The 15697-nt window shown below is 45.9% G+C and overlaps 1 protein-coding gene across 3 annotated transcripts in view; it reads left to right on the forward strand.

Annotated features, from left to right (window-relative positions):
* DDR2 (discoidin domain receptor tyrosine kinase 2) overlaps positions 1–15697 on the forward strand; it is a 63061-nt gene that overhangs the window by 41944 nt on the left and 5420 nt on the right. For all 3 annotated transcript variants that reach the window (XM_088673663.1, XM_060276573.2, XM_088673664.1), the window contains 7 exons: positions 297–540; positions 2951–3013; positions 5422–5552; positions 5993–6203; positions 10281–10504; positions 13296–13426; positions 14781–14972. In XM_088673663.1, coding sequence (XP_088529789.1) covers positions 297–540; positions 2951–3013; positions 5422–5552; positions 5993–6203; positions 10281–10504; positions 13296–13426; positions 14781–14972 — 1196 coding nt within the window. The remainder of the gene's footprint in view (positions 1–296; positions 541–2950; positions 3014–5421; positions 5553–5992; positions 6204–10280; positions 10505–13295; positions 13427–14780; positions 14973–15697) is intronic.

Below are 15697 nucleotides of genomic sequence, written 5' to 3' on the forward strand. Positions count from 1 at the left end.
GGATGCCCAGGCTTAAAAGGGGGGTCAGAGCCCACGAGACGCCATTGTGGGCTTCTGCCCCATGCAGAGCAGACATGATTTGAGACATCTCACCACTGTATATAGCATGCACAATAAAACTATGAAAATCCAGAGGATGTGTGGAGTGCTTACTCGGGAGTAGCCAACACCCCATCTGTGACATTTAATGTAGCAGGGCTTTCGAAAAACGTGGCAACCTTAGCTGGGGCATTTCATAGTCTCTGGGTGGGATCGCGTCACCTCATGCTCACCCATCTCATGTCTCCATTACACAGGTTCACTGCAACAATATGTTTGCCAAGGGAGTGAAGATTTTCAAGGAGGTGCAGTGCCACTTCCGCTCTGATGCAAATGAGTGGGAGCCTAACGCCGTCTCCTCAGTGCTGGTGTTAGATGATGTGAACCCCAGTGCCCGCTTTGTCACCGTGCCCCTTCTCCATCACATGGCGAGTGCCATCAAATGCCAATTCTACTTTGCTGACACCTGGATGATGTTCAGCGAGATCACCTTCCAGTCAGGTATTACACAGGGATGAATGATGGAACTATGTGTGTTCATGTGTATTCTAGTAAGTGAGAGATCTTCTGGGAGGGAGCCAGGAATCCTTGTTCATTGCTAGAATATACAGCAGAAGGCCTGATGTGCTAGGAAAGTAGGTTTCATTTTCTCATATGCCTGGATGCAGCATAGGCTGATGAACTGTATTTGTCATAATGATATACAATATCTTCTTTGGCCAAGTAAGATTGTCTTCCATAAACAGTGTTTTAACAATGAGTCCATAAGTGACTGTGGAGGCCAATTCTGAATCCGCACATCCTTCCACAGTGGGGACATCATAGCTGCCAACCCTCCCATTTTTTGCGGGAAACTCCCTTATTCCAAGCCACAGCTGTCAACTTTCCCCTTTTTTTTGCTGGAAATTCCCTTATTCCAATGCCGTTTCTTGCTGCTATCCTGGATTGTTAGATATACCGTAGACTGTCCTCGGGACAGGTGAGGCTGCTGATCCCTTATTTTCAAATCCGAAAGTTGACAGCTATGGGGGACATTGGTTTCCGGGCAGGAGTTGATCTCAGTGTAGATTTGCCAAGCGTGCCTTCCTCTTAGCATGTTTCTCCCTTGCGTCCTGAGTTCGAGTGTCTTCAAAGCCCACGACACCTTTGATATACAAGATATATGGTACAACACAGAAGACCTCCTCTGTACATGCAGCAAAATTGGTTCAGTGAACAGGATTGTGCCCTAGCCACTCCTGCCTTCACTCTAATGTCTAAAGTCTGCATAGGTGCATACACTTCATTGCACATAAATGTGACTAGAGTATGAATGACTAAGGCCAGGTCTGTTTCCCCCAGGGAAGGATGAAGTTGATGGACCAGAAAGTCAGTTAGGAGTTCCTTTTACTAAGTTGTAAAACAGTGGCCTTTCCTGTAGAAGTCAGACTTAGACATGCTTATTCCTGTTCTTGTTACTGCCAGGTTGGACTACTTTAATTCACTTTACATGGGATTGCCCTTGGAGTCCAGAAATGTCACGTGGTCCAGGAGGCTGCTGGGCACAGCTGATTATGCCAGTGCTATGTGTGCGTCACGGGTTGCCAGCTGGTTTCTAGGCTCAGTTCAAATTGTTGGCCTTTCGACCAGGTGTGAGAGCCTCCAGGTTTCACTGCCTGTCCCTTGGGCATCTTCCTAGGCTACAGCCTTTATTGGCCTTGTTCTGTCCCACCTCACCTTGTGTGTTTTTGCATGGCCAGAATGTGCCTGTCCCTGAATTGTGATAATCTTTTCCTTGCCTTTGTGTGGTAAGTTGAGTTCAAGCCATACAAAATTCGGAGGTTTCTACACCCCCACCCCACCCCTCTCCAGCCAAGCTGAGCCTGCCACTGGTCTGCTTCTCCCGGTATACAACTGAGCCTGGTCTAAACTTTGCTTAGTCTCTGAGGCATCTCCTCTTGTCCCGCTCACACTTTCCTTCCCGTGTCTTTTTGCCCCGTTTTCAATTTGCTCCAGGGCTCAGTGTTCCCACTTGTGATTTTTGCCTCAGATTTTATCCCCGAAAACCTATGTTTTCCTGTTCTTTAGTCCTATAATCAATAGTCTGCTTTTTGTGTTCTCCCCAACTTCAGCTCTGCCCACCTATGGCAGCCAGATAGCCAGGCAGCCAGATGCTCAGAAAGCTGGATAATTTCAGACAGTCTTTTGGCATACAAAAGAAGTGGAGACCCTTCCAATAAATATCATTTTATCACATGTTTTACAAGAGCAGTAAACAGGGGAAAGTAAAGTAAAAAAATAAATAAAATAAAACATGCCGAGAAAACCGGAAGTGGTTCTCAAAGCCGAAGAGACAATTGGAAAAATTACCCTGCAGGGGTAGGTGGGGAAAGAAGGAGAGGGGGGGAGCAGACTCTCCCCAACATACGAAGCACATGAAATCCGATTCAGGAGCTATGTTAGGACTGGTTCAGAAGAGGAACAAATTTTTATTCAGGTTTTCTGCAGACTGCCATTTGCTCCAGTTCAACAGTAACCAGTAGGTTTTCCTGGGGAAAGTGGTGGGACAAAAACCCTATAGGACCCAGGATACTAGATCAGTAGGGATCACAGGGCAAACAAAAGTGTGTATGGGCCACTGACAGGAGTTTAGTTGGTTGACCAAGGAAAAACGCCTTTTCCATAACCAAACCTAATGTTGTAATCATTGTTTGTGTGACTAGAGGAGCAAAGAGGCTGTGTGCAAAGCCATAAGGGGCATTCACATCTTTTTTCATTAAGCCAAGATAACGATAATTGAAACCAGCTCAGTGTCTTGAGGAGCACCTATAATCTGTTTTTCCACATTTAAAAATGAAAGTTTCAAACAACCAATGTGCCTGTGGTGCTGTTGTTTAAGTCTGGATTCCCCCCCCCCCCCTTTCTTTATTAGACGCAGCCATGTACAATAATTCTGGAGCCCTTCCTGATTCTTCAGTGACTCCCACTACTTATGGTACGTGTGAAGCTAAGTTTAGAATGTGGACCATAAAGTGATCTACAGTCTTACCTCGGTTTAAGTACGCTTCAGTTTGAGTACTTTCAGTTTAAGTACTCCGCAGACCCGTCTGGAACGGATTAATCCACTTTCCATTACTTTCAATGGGAAAGTTTGCTTCAGGTTAAGTACGCTTCAGGTTAAGTACAGACTTCTGGAACCAATTGTGTAATTAAACTGAGGTACCACTGTACCTGGAATATTGTGGATGAGCTAGCTGTGGAGCAATTCTAACTTGGCACCAGGGAGATGCAGAGTAGCGGGTGTGCACTGTGGTGGGTGAGGGGTGGGGGTGAGGCCCTTACTTTCATTTTGCTACTCCTGCTCCAAGATGTCATAGCTGAGGGACCCAAAGATAGGACCACTTGGGAGATCCTTTACCTGATGATGATGATGATAATTGATTTGTACCCTGCCAATCTGACTGGGTGGCACCAATCACTCTGGGCAGTTTCCATTATATATAAAAACATTAAAGAAACATGAAACATTAAAAAGATTCATTCAAGTGTTTTCTAAAGTTTATATCATTCAAGTGTTTTCTAAAGTTTATTCAAGTGTTTTCATTCAAGTTATTCATTCAATTGTTTTCTAAAGTTTATGTCATCTCCTTGACATCTGATGGGAGGGAGTTCTACAGGGTGGGCGCCACTACCGAGAAGGCCCTCTGCCTGGTTCTTAGAAGATCCTTAGTCCTAGATCTCAGTGTCTAAGCTGCATGATGGGGGTGGAGATGCTCCTTCAGGTATACAGGGCCAAGGCTGTTTAGGACTTTATAGGTCAGCATGAACACTTTTAATTGTGCTCAGAACATACTAGGAGCCAATGTAGGTCTTTCAGGTCCAGTGTTATATGGTCCCAGCAGCTGCTCCCAGTCACTAGTCTAGCTGCCGCATTCAGGATTAGTTATAGTTTCCGAGTCACCTTCAAAGGTAGCCCCACGTAGAGCGCATTGCAGTAATCCAAGCGAGAGATAACTAGGGCATGTACCACTCTGGCGAGACAGTGTGCAGGCAGGTAGGGTCTCAGCTGGTGTATCAGTTGGAGCTGCTGGATAGCTGCCCTGGTCATAGAATTAACCTGCGCCTCCATGGACAGCTGTGAGTCCAAAATGACTCCCAGGCTGCGCACCTGGTCCTTCAGGGGCACAGTTACCCTATTCAGGACCAGGGAGTCCTCTATACCTGCCCGCCTCCTGTCCCCCACAAACAGTACTTCTGTCTTGTCAGGATTCAACCTCAATCTGTTAGCCGCCATCCATCCTCCAACCGCCTCTAGGCACTAACACAGGACTTTCACCGCCTTCACTGGTTCTGATTTGATAGAGAGGTAGAGCTGGGTATCATCCGCATACTAATGAACACCCAGCCCAAACCCCCTGAGGATCTCTCCCACCAGCTTCGTATAGATGTTGAAAAACATGGGGCCAGGGCAGTCTCGAGCAGGTCGGGTACCCTGGCGCTGAGGGGCGGAGAAAATGCTCCGGCGCTCCTGCCTTCACAGGGCGCAGTATGGCTTCTGCGCGGCTTTGCCGCGCAGCGCCCCGCCTACCAGGCTGGCGCCCTGGCGCCCCGCGCCACCAGGACTCTACCTAGAGCCGGCCCTGCATGGGGCAGAGGACAGAGCCCTGAGGCATCCCACAAGTGAGCACCCAGGGGTCTGAACACTCATCTCCCAACACCACTTTCTGGACACGGCCCAGGAGGAAGGAGTGGAACCACTGTAAGCAGTGCCCCAGCTCCCAACCTCCTTCCCAGCCAAGAGGATACCATGGGTCAATGGTATCAAAAGCTGCTGCAAGATCCAGCAGAACCAGGAAACAGCTTTCACCCAGCCAGAGCTAGGGACCACAAGACCAAGGCAGTTTCAGGCTCATGAAGGGGCCTGAATGCCGACTAGCAGGGGGCCAAATGGTCCGCATCCTCCAGATATGCCTGGAATTGTTCAGCAACCACCTGCTCAATCACCTTGTCCAAAAATGGAAGATTTGATAGATCCAAGGCCACTGGCACCCTTCCCTGAAATACCTTATTTCAGGCCTTTTTCCTTCTACCAGAAGGGACAGTCGTAGCTTCCCATCATAATGAAGACCAGTGGCACTCTTCAGCAGAGGGGACCCTATGTTCTGTCTTGAGCCCACTCCCTCAATACTGGAAGGGGCTAGAACTGCACTCTTAGTTATTCAGGCTGCTGTTCTCAGAAACAGTGTGAATGGAGGCAGTACTGTATTTGAAAAGACACCAAGAAAAATTCTGACCGAGTGGGGAGGCATAAGAGATGGCAGCTTGCAAGATGCCATATGAAAGTCTTTTTTAATTTTCATAAATTCACCTAAAGATCACATTTTTATGGTTGTATCCTGACAGATCCAACCCTCAAAGTGGATGACAGTAATACTCGCATCTTGATTGGCTGCCTAGTGGCCATCATTTTCATCCTGGTGGCCATCATTGTAATCATACTCTGGAGGCAGTTTTGGCAGAAGATGTTGGAAAAGGTAAGCCTGCAGGCAGATACAGTGCATGTCTGCATTAGAAACTTAATTACCAATGTGAGTAAGTTACTTCCTCAGGATTAAGCATGGTACATGACATTCCTTTCCAAGCAAGTAAGCATAGAGATGTGAGTTTAGTATCAAGATTTGAAGCAACCTATTCAAGATCCTTTTATAACTGACTATCTGTCTGTTGAGGAAACCTACTTGTGCCCTTAAGCTGTTTCCTACTCACAAGGGGTAAAATCCAAGGACCCCATCTCTTCCTCCCTCCCTCCTTCTTTCTACACTTCTTAACTTAATAGCATGTAAGCCTGGCCCAAGGAAAAGCTCTGTATGTCTTAAAACATGATTGAACAGGGATATTAATATCCGTTCATAAAGCCAGTCTCCCCCTGTTCTGCCTGTTGTACAGTAAAGATGAAACCTTGACTTGCTTCCAGGCCTCTCGCCGGATGCTGGATGACGAAATGACTGTCAGCCTCTCTCTGCCCAGTGAGTCCAGCATGTTCAACCATAACCGCTCCACATCATCCAGTGAGCGAGAATCAAACTCCACTTACGACCGCATATTCCCACTGGCTCCAGACTACCAAGAGCCTTCTCAACTCATCCGCAAGTTACCTGAATTCACCCCAGGGGAGCACGAGGCAGGTCTGTTGAACTTGTTCCCATATTTCCTCTATTACCCTGGGCTATAATCCCCTGTTCCAGCTTCAATGTTTCTTTATTTTTTTCAAAGCTAAGGGGGTGAATGAGATTGAATTCTTTACTTAGGTACCTTTCAGTACCAAAAAAGCCATCCTAAGGTAGAAGAGTTTGGATTTGATATCCCGCTTTATCAGTACCCTAAGGAGTCTCAAAGCGGCTAACATTCTCCTTTCCCCTCCTCCCCCACAACAGACACCCTGTGAGGTGGGTGGGGCTGAGAGACTTCAGAGAAGTGTGACTAGCCCAAGGTCACCCAGCAGCTGCAGGTGGAAGAGCGGAGACACGAACCCAGTTCACCATATTACAAGTCTACCGCTCTTAACCACTACAACACACTGGTAGTTTTGTTATGCTTCTAAAAGCACAAATTTATTTTAAAACTAATAATAATAATAATAATAATAAATAATAATAATAATAATAATAATATTTATACCGCACCCATCTGGCTGGGTTTTCCCAGCCACTCTGGGCGGCTTCCAACAGAAAAATGAAATAAAATAATCTATTAAACATTAAAAGCCTCCCTAAACAGGGCTGCCTTCAGGTGTCTTCTAAAAATCTGGTAGCTGTTTTTCTCTTTGACATCTGATGGGAGGGCGTTCCACAGGGCGGGCGCCACTACCGAGAAAGCCCTCTGCCTGGTTCCCTGCAACTTGGCTTCTCGCAACAAGGGAACCGCCAGAAGGCCCTCGGTGCAGGACCTCAATGTCCGGGCAGAACGGTGGAGGTGGAGACGCTCCTTCAGGTATACTGGGCCGAGGCCATTTAGGGCTTTAAAGGTCAGCACCAACACTTTGAACTGTGCTCGGAAACGCACTGGGAGCCAATGTAGATCTTTCAAGACCGTTGTTATGTGGTCTCAGCGGCCATTCCCAGTCACCAGTCTAGCTGCCGCATTCTGGATTAGTTGTACGGTAGTTTCTGGGTCACCTTCAAAGGTAGCCCCACGTAGAGCGCATTGCAGTAGTCCAAGTGGGAGATAACCAGAGCATGTACAACTCCGGCGAGACAATCTGCAGGCAGGTAGGGTCTCAGCCTGCATACCAGATGGAGCTGATAGACAGCTGCCCTGGACACAGAATTAACCTGCGCCTCCATGGACAGCTGTGAGTCCAAAATGACTCTCAGGCTGCGCACTTGGTCCTTCAGGGGCACAGTTACCCCATTCAGGACCAGGGAGTCCTCCACACCTGCCCACCTCCTGTCCCCCACAAACAGTACTTCTGTCTTGTCAGGATTCAACCTCAATCTGTTAGCCGCCATCCATCCTCCAACCGCCTCCAGACACTCACACAGGACCTTCACCACCTTCACTAGTTCTGATTTAAAAGAAAGGTAGAGCTGGGTATCATCCGCATACTGATGAACACCCAGCCCAACCCCCCTGATGATCTCTCCAAGCGGCTGCATGTAGATGTTAAAAGGCATGGGGGAGAGGACAGAATCCTGAGGCACCCCACAAGTGAGAGCCCAGGGGGCCGAACACTCATCCCCCACCACCACTTTCTGAATGCGGCCCAGTAGGAAGGAGCGGAACCACTGTATGACAGAGCCCCCAGCTCCCAACCCCTCTAGACGGTCCAGAAGGATGTTATGGTTGATGGTGTCAAAAGCCGCTGAGAGATCCAGCAGAACTAAGAAACAGCTCTCACCTTTGTCCCTAGCCCACCGAAGATCATCAACCAGTGGTGACCAGGGCAGTTTCAGTCCCATGATGAGGCCTGAATCCCGACTGGAAGGGATCCAAATGGTCCTCTTCTTTCAGGCGTGCCTGGAGTTGTTCAGCAACCACTCGCTCAATCACCTTGCCTAAAAATGGAAGATTTGAGACTGGGCGATAGTTGGCCATATTGGCCGCATCTAAAGATGGTTTTTTAAGAAGCGGTTTAATAACCGCCTCTTTCAGCGGGTCTGGGAAGGCTCCCTCACAGAGAGAAGCATTCACCAACCCACGAAGCCCATCACCCAGGCGTTCCCGGCTAGCTTTTATATGCCAGGATGGGCATGGATCAAGGAGACAGGTGGTTGGTTTCACTCGTCCAAGCAGCCTGTCCACATCCTCGGAGGTAACAGATTGGAATTGATCCCAACTGGACTAGCACTCCCCCGCCCCAGCCCTGCTCCCATGGTGGAGTCTACCTCTTCCCGAATCTGAGCGACTTTATCTGCAAAAAACTTTGCAAAATCGTTGCAGGAGATCATGCGGCCCGAACTGGGCCCCGATGGAGCAGGTGGTTCCACTAAACTGCGAACCACCTGAAAAAGTCTCCTGCTGCTGTTTTCTTCAGATGCAATAGAGGCGGTGAAGAAAGTCTTCTTCGCCGTCGCTACCGCCACTTGGTAGGCTCGACATTGAGCTCTAACCCGTGTCCGGTCAGCTTCAGAATGAGTTATCCGCCACCGGCGCTCTAGCCGTCTCAGCAATTGTTTCATTGCCCTCAAATCCATGGAAAACCACGGGGCAGCCACCTCACAGAATATATAGATAAAAGAATCAATAAATTATAAATCTGCAGCCTTATTCAGTTAAAATGAATTGTATGAATTCTCTGGATTTTGCAATGTAGGTTTTTTGCCACGTAATACATACAAAAACATATGTATGGTGGTAAACTGTGTCTAAAAATGCATATTTCCACAAAAGACATATAAAACCACATTATATTAGTAAGCCCTACCCTGCAAAAATGTGCTAATTATGCAGAATTGCACACAAAAGTTTATTAGGAGAAATTCACACACGGGTGAATTTTCATGAGCACTTAAAAAAACCCCACTGATGTGCAAATGTGGAGAACTGAACTTAAGATTGGCAAAATGAGAAACTGAGAAAAACTGAGATCTGCCCATCCTTAATTTGGCATCCAAAGATAACTTAATGGGAGCAGGTGGTCTTCCTGTTGGCAAACTCCAAAGACACAATAGGGTCTTGGGTCAGCCCTGCCAACAACTTGCAGGGGCTTGCAACAGGGCCCAGTCCCCTCAATATTTCTCACCCTTCTTCCCGCCTGCCTTCCCACCTTCCTCTCTCACTCCCTCAGTCGGAGCTTCTGGTGCAAGGTCGTGCTGGCTTGTGTAGTGTCTTCCAACGCTGTGGGGGCCAGCACAGCCTAGAGGAAGGCTGCCCTGGCCTGCACAGCATCGAGAGGTGCATGTGATGTCACACATTGCATGTGTGACATCACACGTGCGTGCCAGTGCCCTTCAGTTTGGGGGGCAACATGGAGCCTGTGCTGCCTGCGCAAATCTCCTTACTGTATGAATAACAGAAACAGAAGAACGTACATAAAATAAAGAATAAAGTTCTTAGTATCCATAAGTTGCAGAATTCATCATTTTTATATACAGTATATAAAAATATGTTTATTTATGTAAAGGGTAAGCAACAGAATACAAAACACAAGTATACAGTAAAAGGAGGAAAGAAGAAACAGAAAGAAAAAAACTTGCCCGACATAGGAGCTATGGCATAATAAACATATCCAGAAAGACACTACATGAATTATCTTGCTATAATAATAAAAAAGTCTAATGTTGTGCAAAGTTCATTTTATTGATTTAGCACTTTATATACCACCTTTCATCTGAAGACCCGAGAGTGGTTTACAGCACAAAAATACAAAATGAAAACGCAAAATACTTAACCACGAAAACCAATAACCCCCTCCCACAAAGTCATTTAAAAGGCCATTAAATTGTTTACTCAGCCAAATGTCTGGTTATAGAGGAACATTTTTTCCTGGCACCTAAAGATATGTAATGAAGGCGCCAGGCGAGTCTCTCTGGAGAGAGCCATTCACAAATGGGGAACCACCACAGAAAAGGCCCCATTCTTGTGCTGCCACCTTCTGGACTTCTCATGGAGCATGGCACATGGGCACATGAAGAAGGGCCTCGGGTGATGATAGCAGGGTTCGGGTCAGTTCATATGCATAGAGGCGGTCCTTGAGGATTGCAGCCAAAGACCCCAAAGTATATTTGGCTGAGACCCTCTCCTCTATTTTCTTCCCTTGCCAGGTTGCAGTGGGTCTGCCAAGCCAGCCCAGCCACTCGCAGCTGAAGGGGTTCCCCATTATGCCGAGGCAGACATTGTGAACCTGCAGGGGGTGACAGGCAGCAACACCTACTCTGTCCCTGCAATCACCATGGACTTGCTGTCTGGCAAAGATGTGACTGTGGCCGAGTTTCCTCGAAAGCTGCTGACTTTCAAGGAGAAGCTGGGAGAAGGCCAGTTTGGAGAGGTGAGTTCACGGCTTGCTCCTCACGGTATGTGTACCTTCCAGCAAGGATTGTGGAGCTGGAGACTGATGGTAAAAGCATGGCATGGTATGGTCACAGAGATAAGAGAAAGACTCAGTTGGACTGAGCACTAAGGCAAGAAGGCCATGAGCAGAAAATAAAAAGGTGTTGGATAAACTATGGGCTGGGATAGGAATGGCCAAGATGTTCTGTAAGGATCAGGGGACAGAAGGTGTTCTGTAAGGCTATAGGGGACAGAAGGTGCCTCAGCCCCCTCAATATTTTGAAATGGGGCTGAGCCCCCCCCCATATTGAGAGGGCTCCCCCCCCCGCTGCTCCTGGGTGAGCACCGGTGCACAGGTCAGGGGTACATGAAGCTGTTTCACCATCGTGCCCCCCCCCGAATGGGTGAGTGTCTGCCCGCCATGCAGGGGGCACAGAGGGCGATTCTTGCCCCCTGCCGCAATTGCGTGCCTGGTAAGGATCTGAATTCATTGGGAGAGGTGATATCATCCTACTGGGCATTGAATCGGCTAATAATGGGTGTGTAATAATTACTGCAATTTTTGTTTTGTCCATGCAGTGGGGCTCTGAAACTTTCTGTGTTGCTCGTCAGTAAAGGAGAAGTCAGTCCAGGCCCGCCGGCTTGGCCCTGGGACCGTGGGTGCCGGGGGGCCATGCACACCTCATGCACACATGTGTCTGGCGTTAGCACGCCCACTAACATCATAACTACATAAACATGTGGCTTATGTATTTGAATATGTGTGTTTACCTTGTGCACTTATGAACATTCATTTTACTTACGATACCTTAGAATTCTTATAACACTTAGAATACTGTATATAAACAGAGAAGAGATTATTGCTTCAGCCAAAGCCAATCCTGCTTTGAGAGGGCCTTCTCAGCTGGAGGAACTGGTCTCTGGATTGCTTCATTGCGTCCCTTGGGCAATATTAATACAGGGACAGATTTGTCCAGTTTTCTAAGCTATTGCTTGTTTACTGCTTAGACTTCATTGTACAGCTTGATGATTAAGGGAAGAAACGCTGAATTTACCGGAACAGCGTCTGGTTCGTGATTTACGAGTTGATGTTACTTCTATCAAATACACAAGTGGCTGTAAAGAAAAAGACTATGCCTGTCTTTGTCTGCTTGTCTATACTCCTGATTGTGGAGCACTTGTCCTTGGTGATATATTTTTCTGCGACTTTGCATTGTGCTACTATGTCAGTGTCTGTTGGAGTACCACTATCCTTTGGCAATGCTCTCCTTGTCCGTCACTGCTGGCCTTCTGGAAATGAATGGAGGGTGTTAATTTGGAGGAGAATAAAGTTTCTTTTACCATATGTTTATAGCAAGTTCCTGCGCAAACGACAGAGGACAAAAAGTAGTCTTTAGGCACCACTGTTTGAGGTAATTGCCACTGGCCTTCTTAAGGCTCATACACTTAGCTTTTGCCTCGTTCTTTCCAGACACAGCTCCATACTTAAAAGCTCTGGTTCTGAGCATGGGGGGGGGGTTGCCCCCCCCCAAAAAACTCACAGAAACCCATCAGGGCAAATGCCAATTCAGGTTTTCTGCCGATTGTCTTTCACTCTGATTGAGCTTTGAAGTTCACGTTTCACAGGGAAAGATCCAGGACACAAATAAAGCTCCTCAAACATGGAGCTTTTAAGAGGAGAGGAAAAGTAAGTGCGGATAAGCCCTTACATTTCATTTCCCCTGAACTCATTCTTCTATTTCCCCCTCCATGTCTATATATGCTTGCCAATGCAGAATTGCAATTCATTCATCCGATGAAGTTGATAAGTTGATTGTGGTTCACCAAAAGCTCATGATATTGATTTGGTATTTCTATTCTGCTTTTCAGCAACAAATGCTGAGCTCAAAGTAATCACAATAGCATTAAAAACAACAAGCATTGCAATCATTGTACTATCAAATACAATAATATAAATAAAAATATAAATATTACAAAATAAAGCAAACAACAACAGATTAATAAAAATGATTAGTGCAATTCAACAAAGTCATAGTAATTCGAAATATCAGAAAACATAAGAAATCATTCATCAAAATGATTAATACAGTTCAATATGTCAGTTTTTTAGGTGCCACAAGGTTTGGGAAGCTACAACAAACCAACAAGGTTCTGGGAAATGACTCAAAGTAAAAACTTCTCTGCCTCCTCACACTAATTGGAGGCTATCCAAACCCTGATGAGTATTACATGCCAATACTAGAGAACTATAAAGCAAAACATCAGTTTTCATCTGTTAAATCCCTGATCCTCAGCAAATTTAGGCAAAACTAGTCATAGATCCATTTATGGACATCCAGACACCCAAATTCACAACACCAGATTGTTTTATTTCATACAAAATATGAAGAAGCTCATCTGGAGGGCCTTGGGGCCGATATCAGTCTGGTTCTTCTGAGTGGTCACCTTGCCTCTCTCGAATAACCTTGGCAGCAATCTTGTTGTGTCTGGGAAGCTTTCCATTATGGATAAGGAGACCTCAGTGGAGTGATAACACAACCAGAAGATAACAAACATCTGTCTGTACAGGAAATTCACAAGCAAGCCTGACTCTCAAATTGGCTGCGCAGCACTTTGAATTCATTTCTACTCCAGATGCAGAGGAAGTGGGGTGGGGGTGTGGGGTGGGGGAGAAAAGTTGAGTGGGGGGTGGGAGGTCATTCTAATGATCTTGCTTTTTTAAAAGTCCAGCCTTCCTCTCTGTGAGAGCTATTGGTCCAACCAGTTCTGCTTTGCTGCCTTCCTTCTAGGTCCACCTGTGTGAAGTGGAAGGAGGGATGGAGCAGTTTGTGGAGAAGGATTTTGTTCCGGAGGGCAACACTAGCCAACCTGTCCTCCTGGCTGTGAAGATGCTGAGAGCTGATGCCAACAAGAATGCCAGGTGCTTGGGAGGTGGAAGACAACTGCTGTAGCATTTCTAAGATCAGTTACAGCAGCTCCTTGACCCACCATGAGACCAAAAATAAACAGAGCCCTGCTGGACTAGAACAAAGGCCCACCTGGTCCAGCCTTCTGCCCTGTGGGAAGCCTGGGTGCAAGCAGGTTTCCTCCCCTGTTTGAGAAAGGAATCTTGAGTAATACGCACCAAAAGGCTCTTAACCATTTGTAATTACAGTTCAGAAGCATTAGGTGAAATACAAAGTATGTTCAAAACACTTCAGGTACATTTTATTGCTGTAATCCTGAAAATAACGCTGTGAGGTAGGCTGGTATTAGTACAGTGATGCCTCGCTTAACGAATGCCCTGCTTAACGAAATTTCCGCTTAACGAAAGGTTTTTTCCAGCGGAGGTTGCCTCGCTAGACGAATTCGTTTTACAAAAAAATTCATCTAGCAAATCGCGGTTTCCCATAGGAATGCATTGAAATTCAATTAATGTGTTCCTATGGGCAAAAAAAATTCAAAAAAATTTCAATGCATTCCTATGGGATTCGCTAGACGAATTTTTCGTTATAAGAAAAGACCCGTGGAACGAATTAAATTCGTCTAGCGAGGCACCACTGTATCTGCATTTTACAGAGAGTGCAGGAAGCTAGGCCCGAGAGTGTGACTTGCCCAAGGCCAACGAGAAAGTTCATGCTAGACTAGAGGCATGATTTGAACCAGGGCCTTTCTGATTTTCAGCTGAAGGCTTTCAGGCACTGGGCCACATCTGTTCCCCATGCTGGATTTAATTTCACTTTTAATTTCACTGCCTTTCTATATTACTATACACAAGGCAGTTTACAAGCTAAAAAAACAACAAAATATACAACAAAGATGACTGATGTTTTAATGTATTCTTAATCTCTTGTTGGAAGCTGCCCAGAGTGGTTGGGGAAGCCCAGCCAGATGGGTGGAGTATAAGTATAAATTATTATTATTATTATTATTATTATTATTATTATTATTATTATTATTATATCACACACTTTATAACAATCTGAAAGAATACAAAGAATTCATAATAAAAACATATCTTTAAAACAAACAACTTTTACCAAATAAAGCTGTATTCAATAATCCATTAGAATATAACAGTACAAAATAAAATTCATTCTCAAACTATCAGCAAATAATAATCAGAAACTCACTCTTTAACAATTATAATAAATAATTACTAAACTATAATCAATTAAAATAACAGCAAGTGACAATGCATAAAATACCACAATACATACAAAACCATGGAAACTGAAAAACTGAAAAACAATGACACACAATTTACACAATTATAATAATTTTGTTTCTGAAAGGAATGACTTCCTCAAGGAGATAAAGATTATGTCCAGGTTGAAGGACCCCAACATCATCAGGCTGCTGGCTGTGTGCATCACTGACGACCCCCTCTGCATGATCACTGAGTACATGGAGAATGGCGACCTCAACCAATTCCTGTCTCGCCAGGAGCCCCAGAGCTTGTCAGAGTGCTCCACCACTTCTGTCAGGTAGCTAATAAAGCCTCTGTGAGTGCTGGATTTGTGCACTGCCTCCTCTGTGCGGAGGCCTCATTTACGTGGCAGCTGTTCCACACTGGCTCCACAAGCCGCTGAGCTTGTGTGTGTGTGCATGTTGTGCTGTGCTGCACAAAAGGGCTCAAGGTTCAGCTCCTGGGCATTTCCCCCTGAGCCTTTGCTAAAGCAAAGGGGGTTCTCATTATCCCTCTTCTGCCCCTCAGCAAGTATTTGATTCCCACCCATTTCATCCCACCACATCCTGCAGCCTTGTCTGTTCACAGAACTAAGATTGCTCTCCAGGTGCTTCCTGTATAAATAATATTACAAGCTCTTTTTTTTGCTCTGGGGAGACAACAAAATCAAGGGCAGAGTGGAAGGAAAAGTACTTTTTCACATTTCTGTCCAGGCTTTTGTCCATGATGGAAACATATCTGTGTCTTCTAGTCAGTGTCCTCTCCAGGCACTGGTCAGAACCAGACCTGTTTCGCTTTGGGAAGGTTGCTGCACCCTGTAGGTTCAGAGTGTGGCATCCTGGGATGTATCCATGGGATTTGCTAAAGACTGAGGTTGTTAAGGCAATGGCTTGAAGAAGCATACGATGGAAGGATATACTGTCTGCATTAGGCAGCGTTATTTTGGAGAGCAGGAGACCCTCAGGCAGATGAGGATGATAAAGTGGGAAGCTGGAGTCTATCGGAAAAAGAGCAGGAAAAACT

The sequence above is a fragment of the Zootoca vivipara genome, chromosome 7, assembly GCF_965207765.1.
Source record: "Zootoca vivipara chromosome 7, rZooViv2.hap1.1, whole genome shotgun sequence".
NCBI lineage: Eukaryota > Metazoa > Chordata > Lepidosauria > Squamata > Lacertidae > Zootoca > Zootoca vivipara.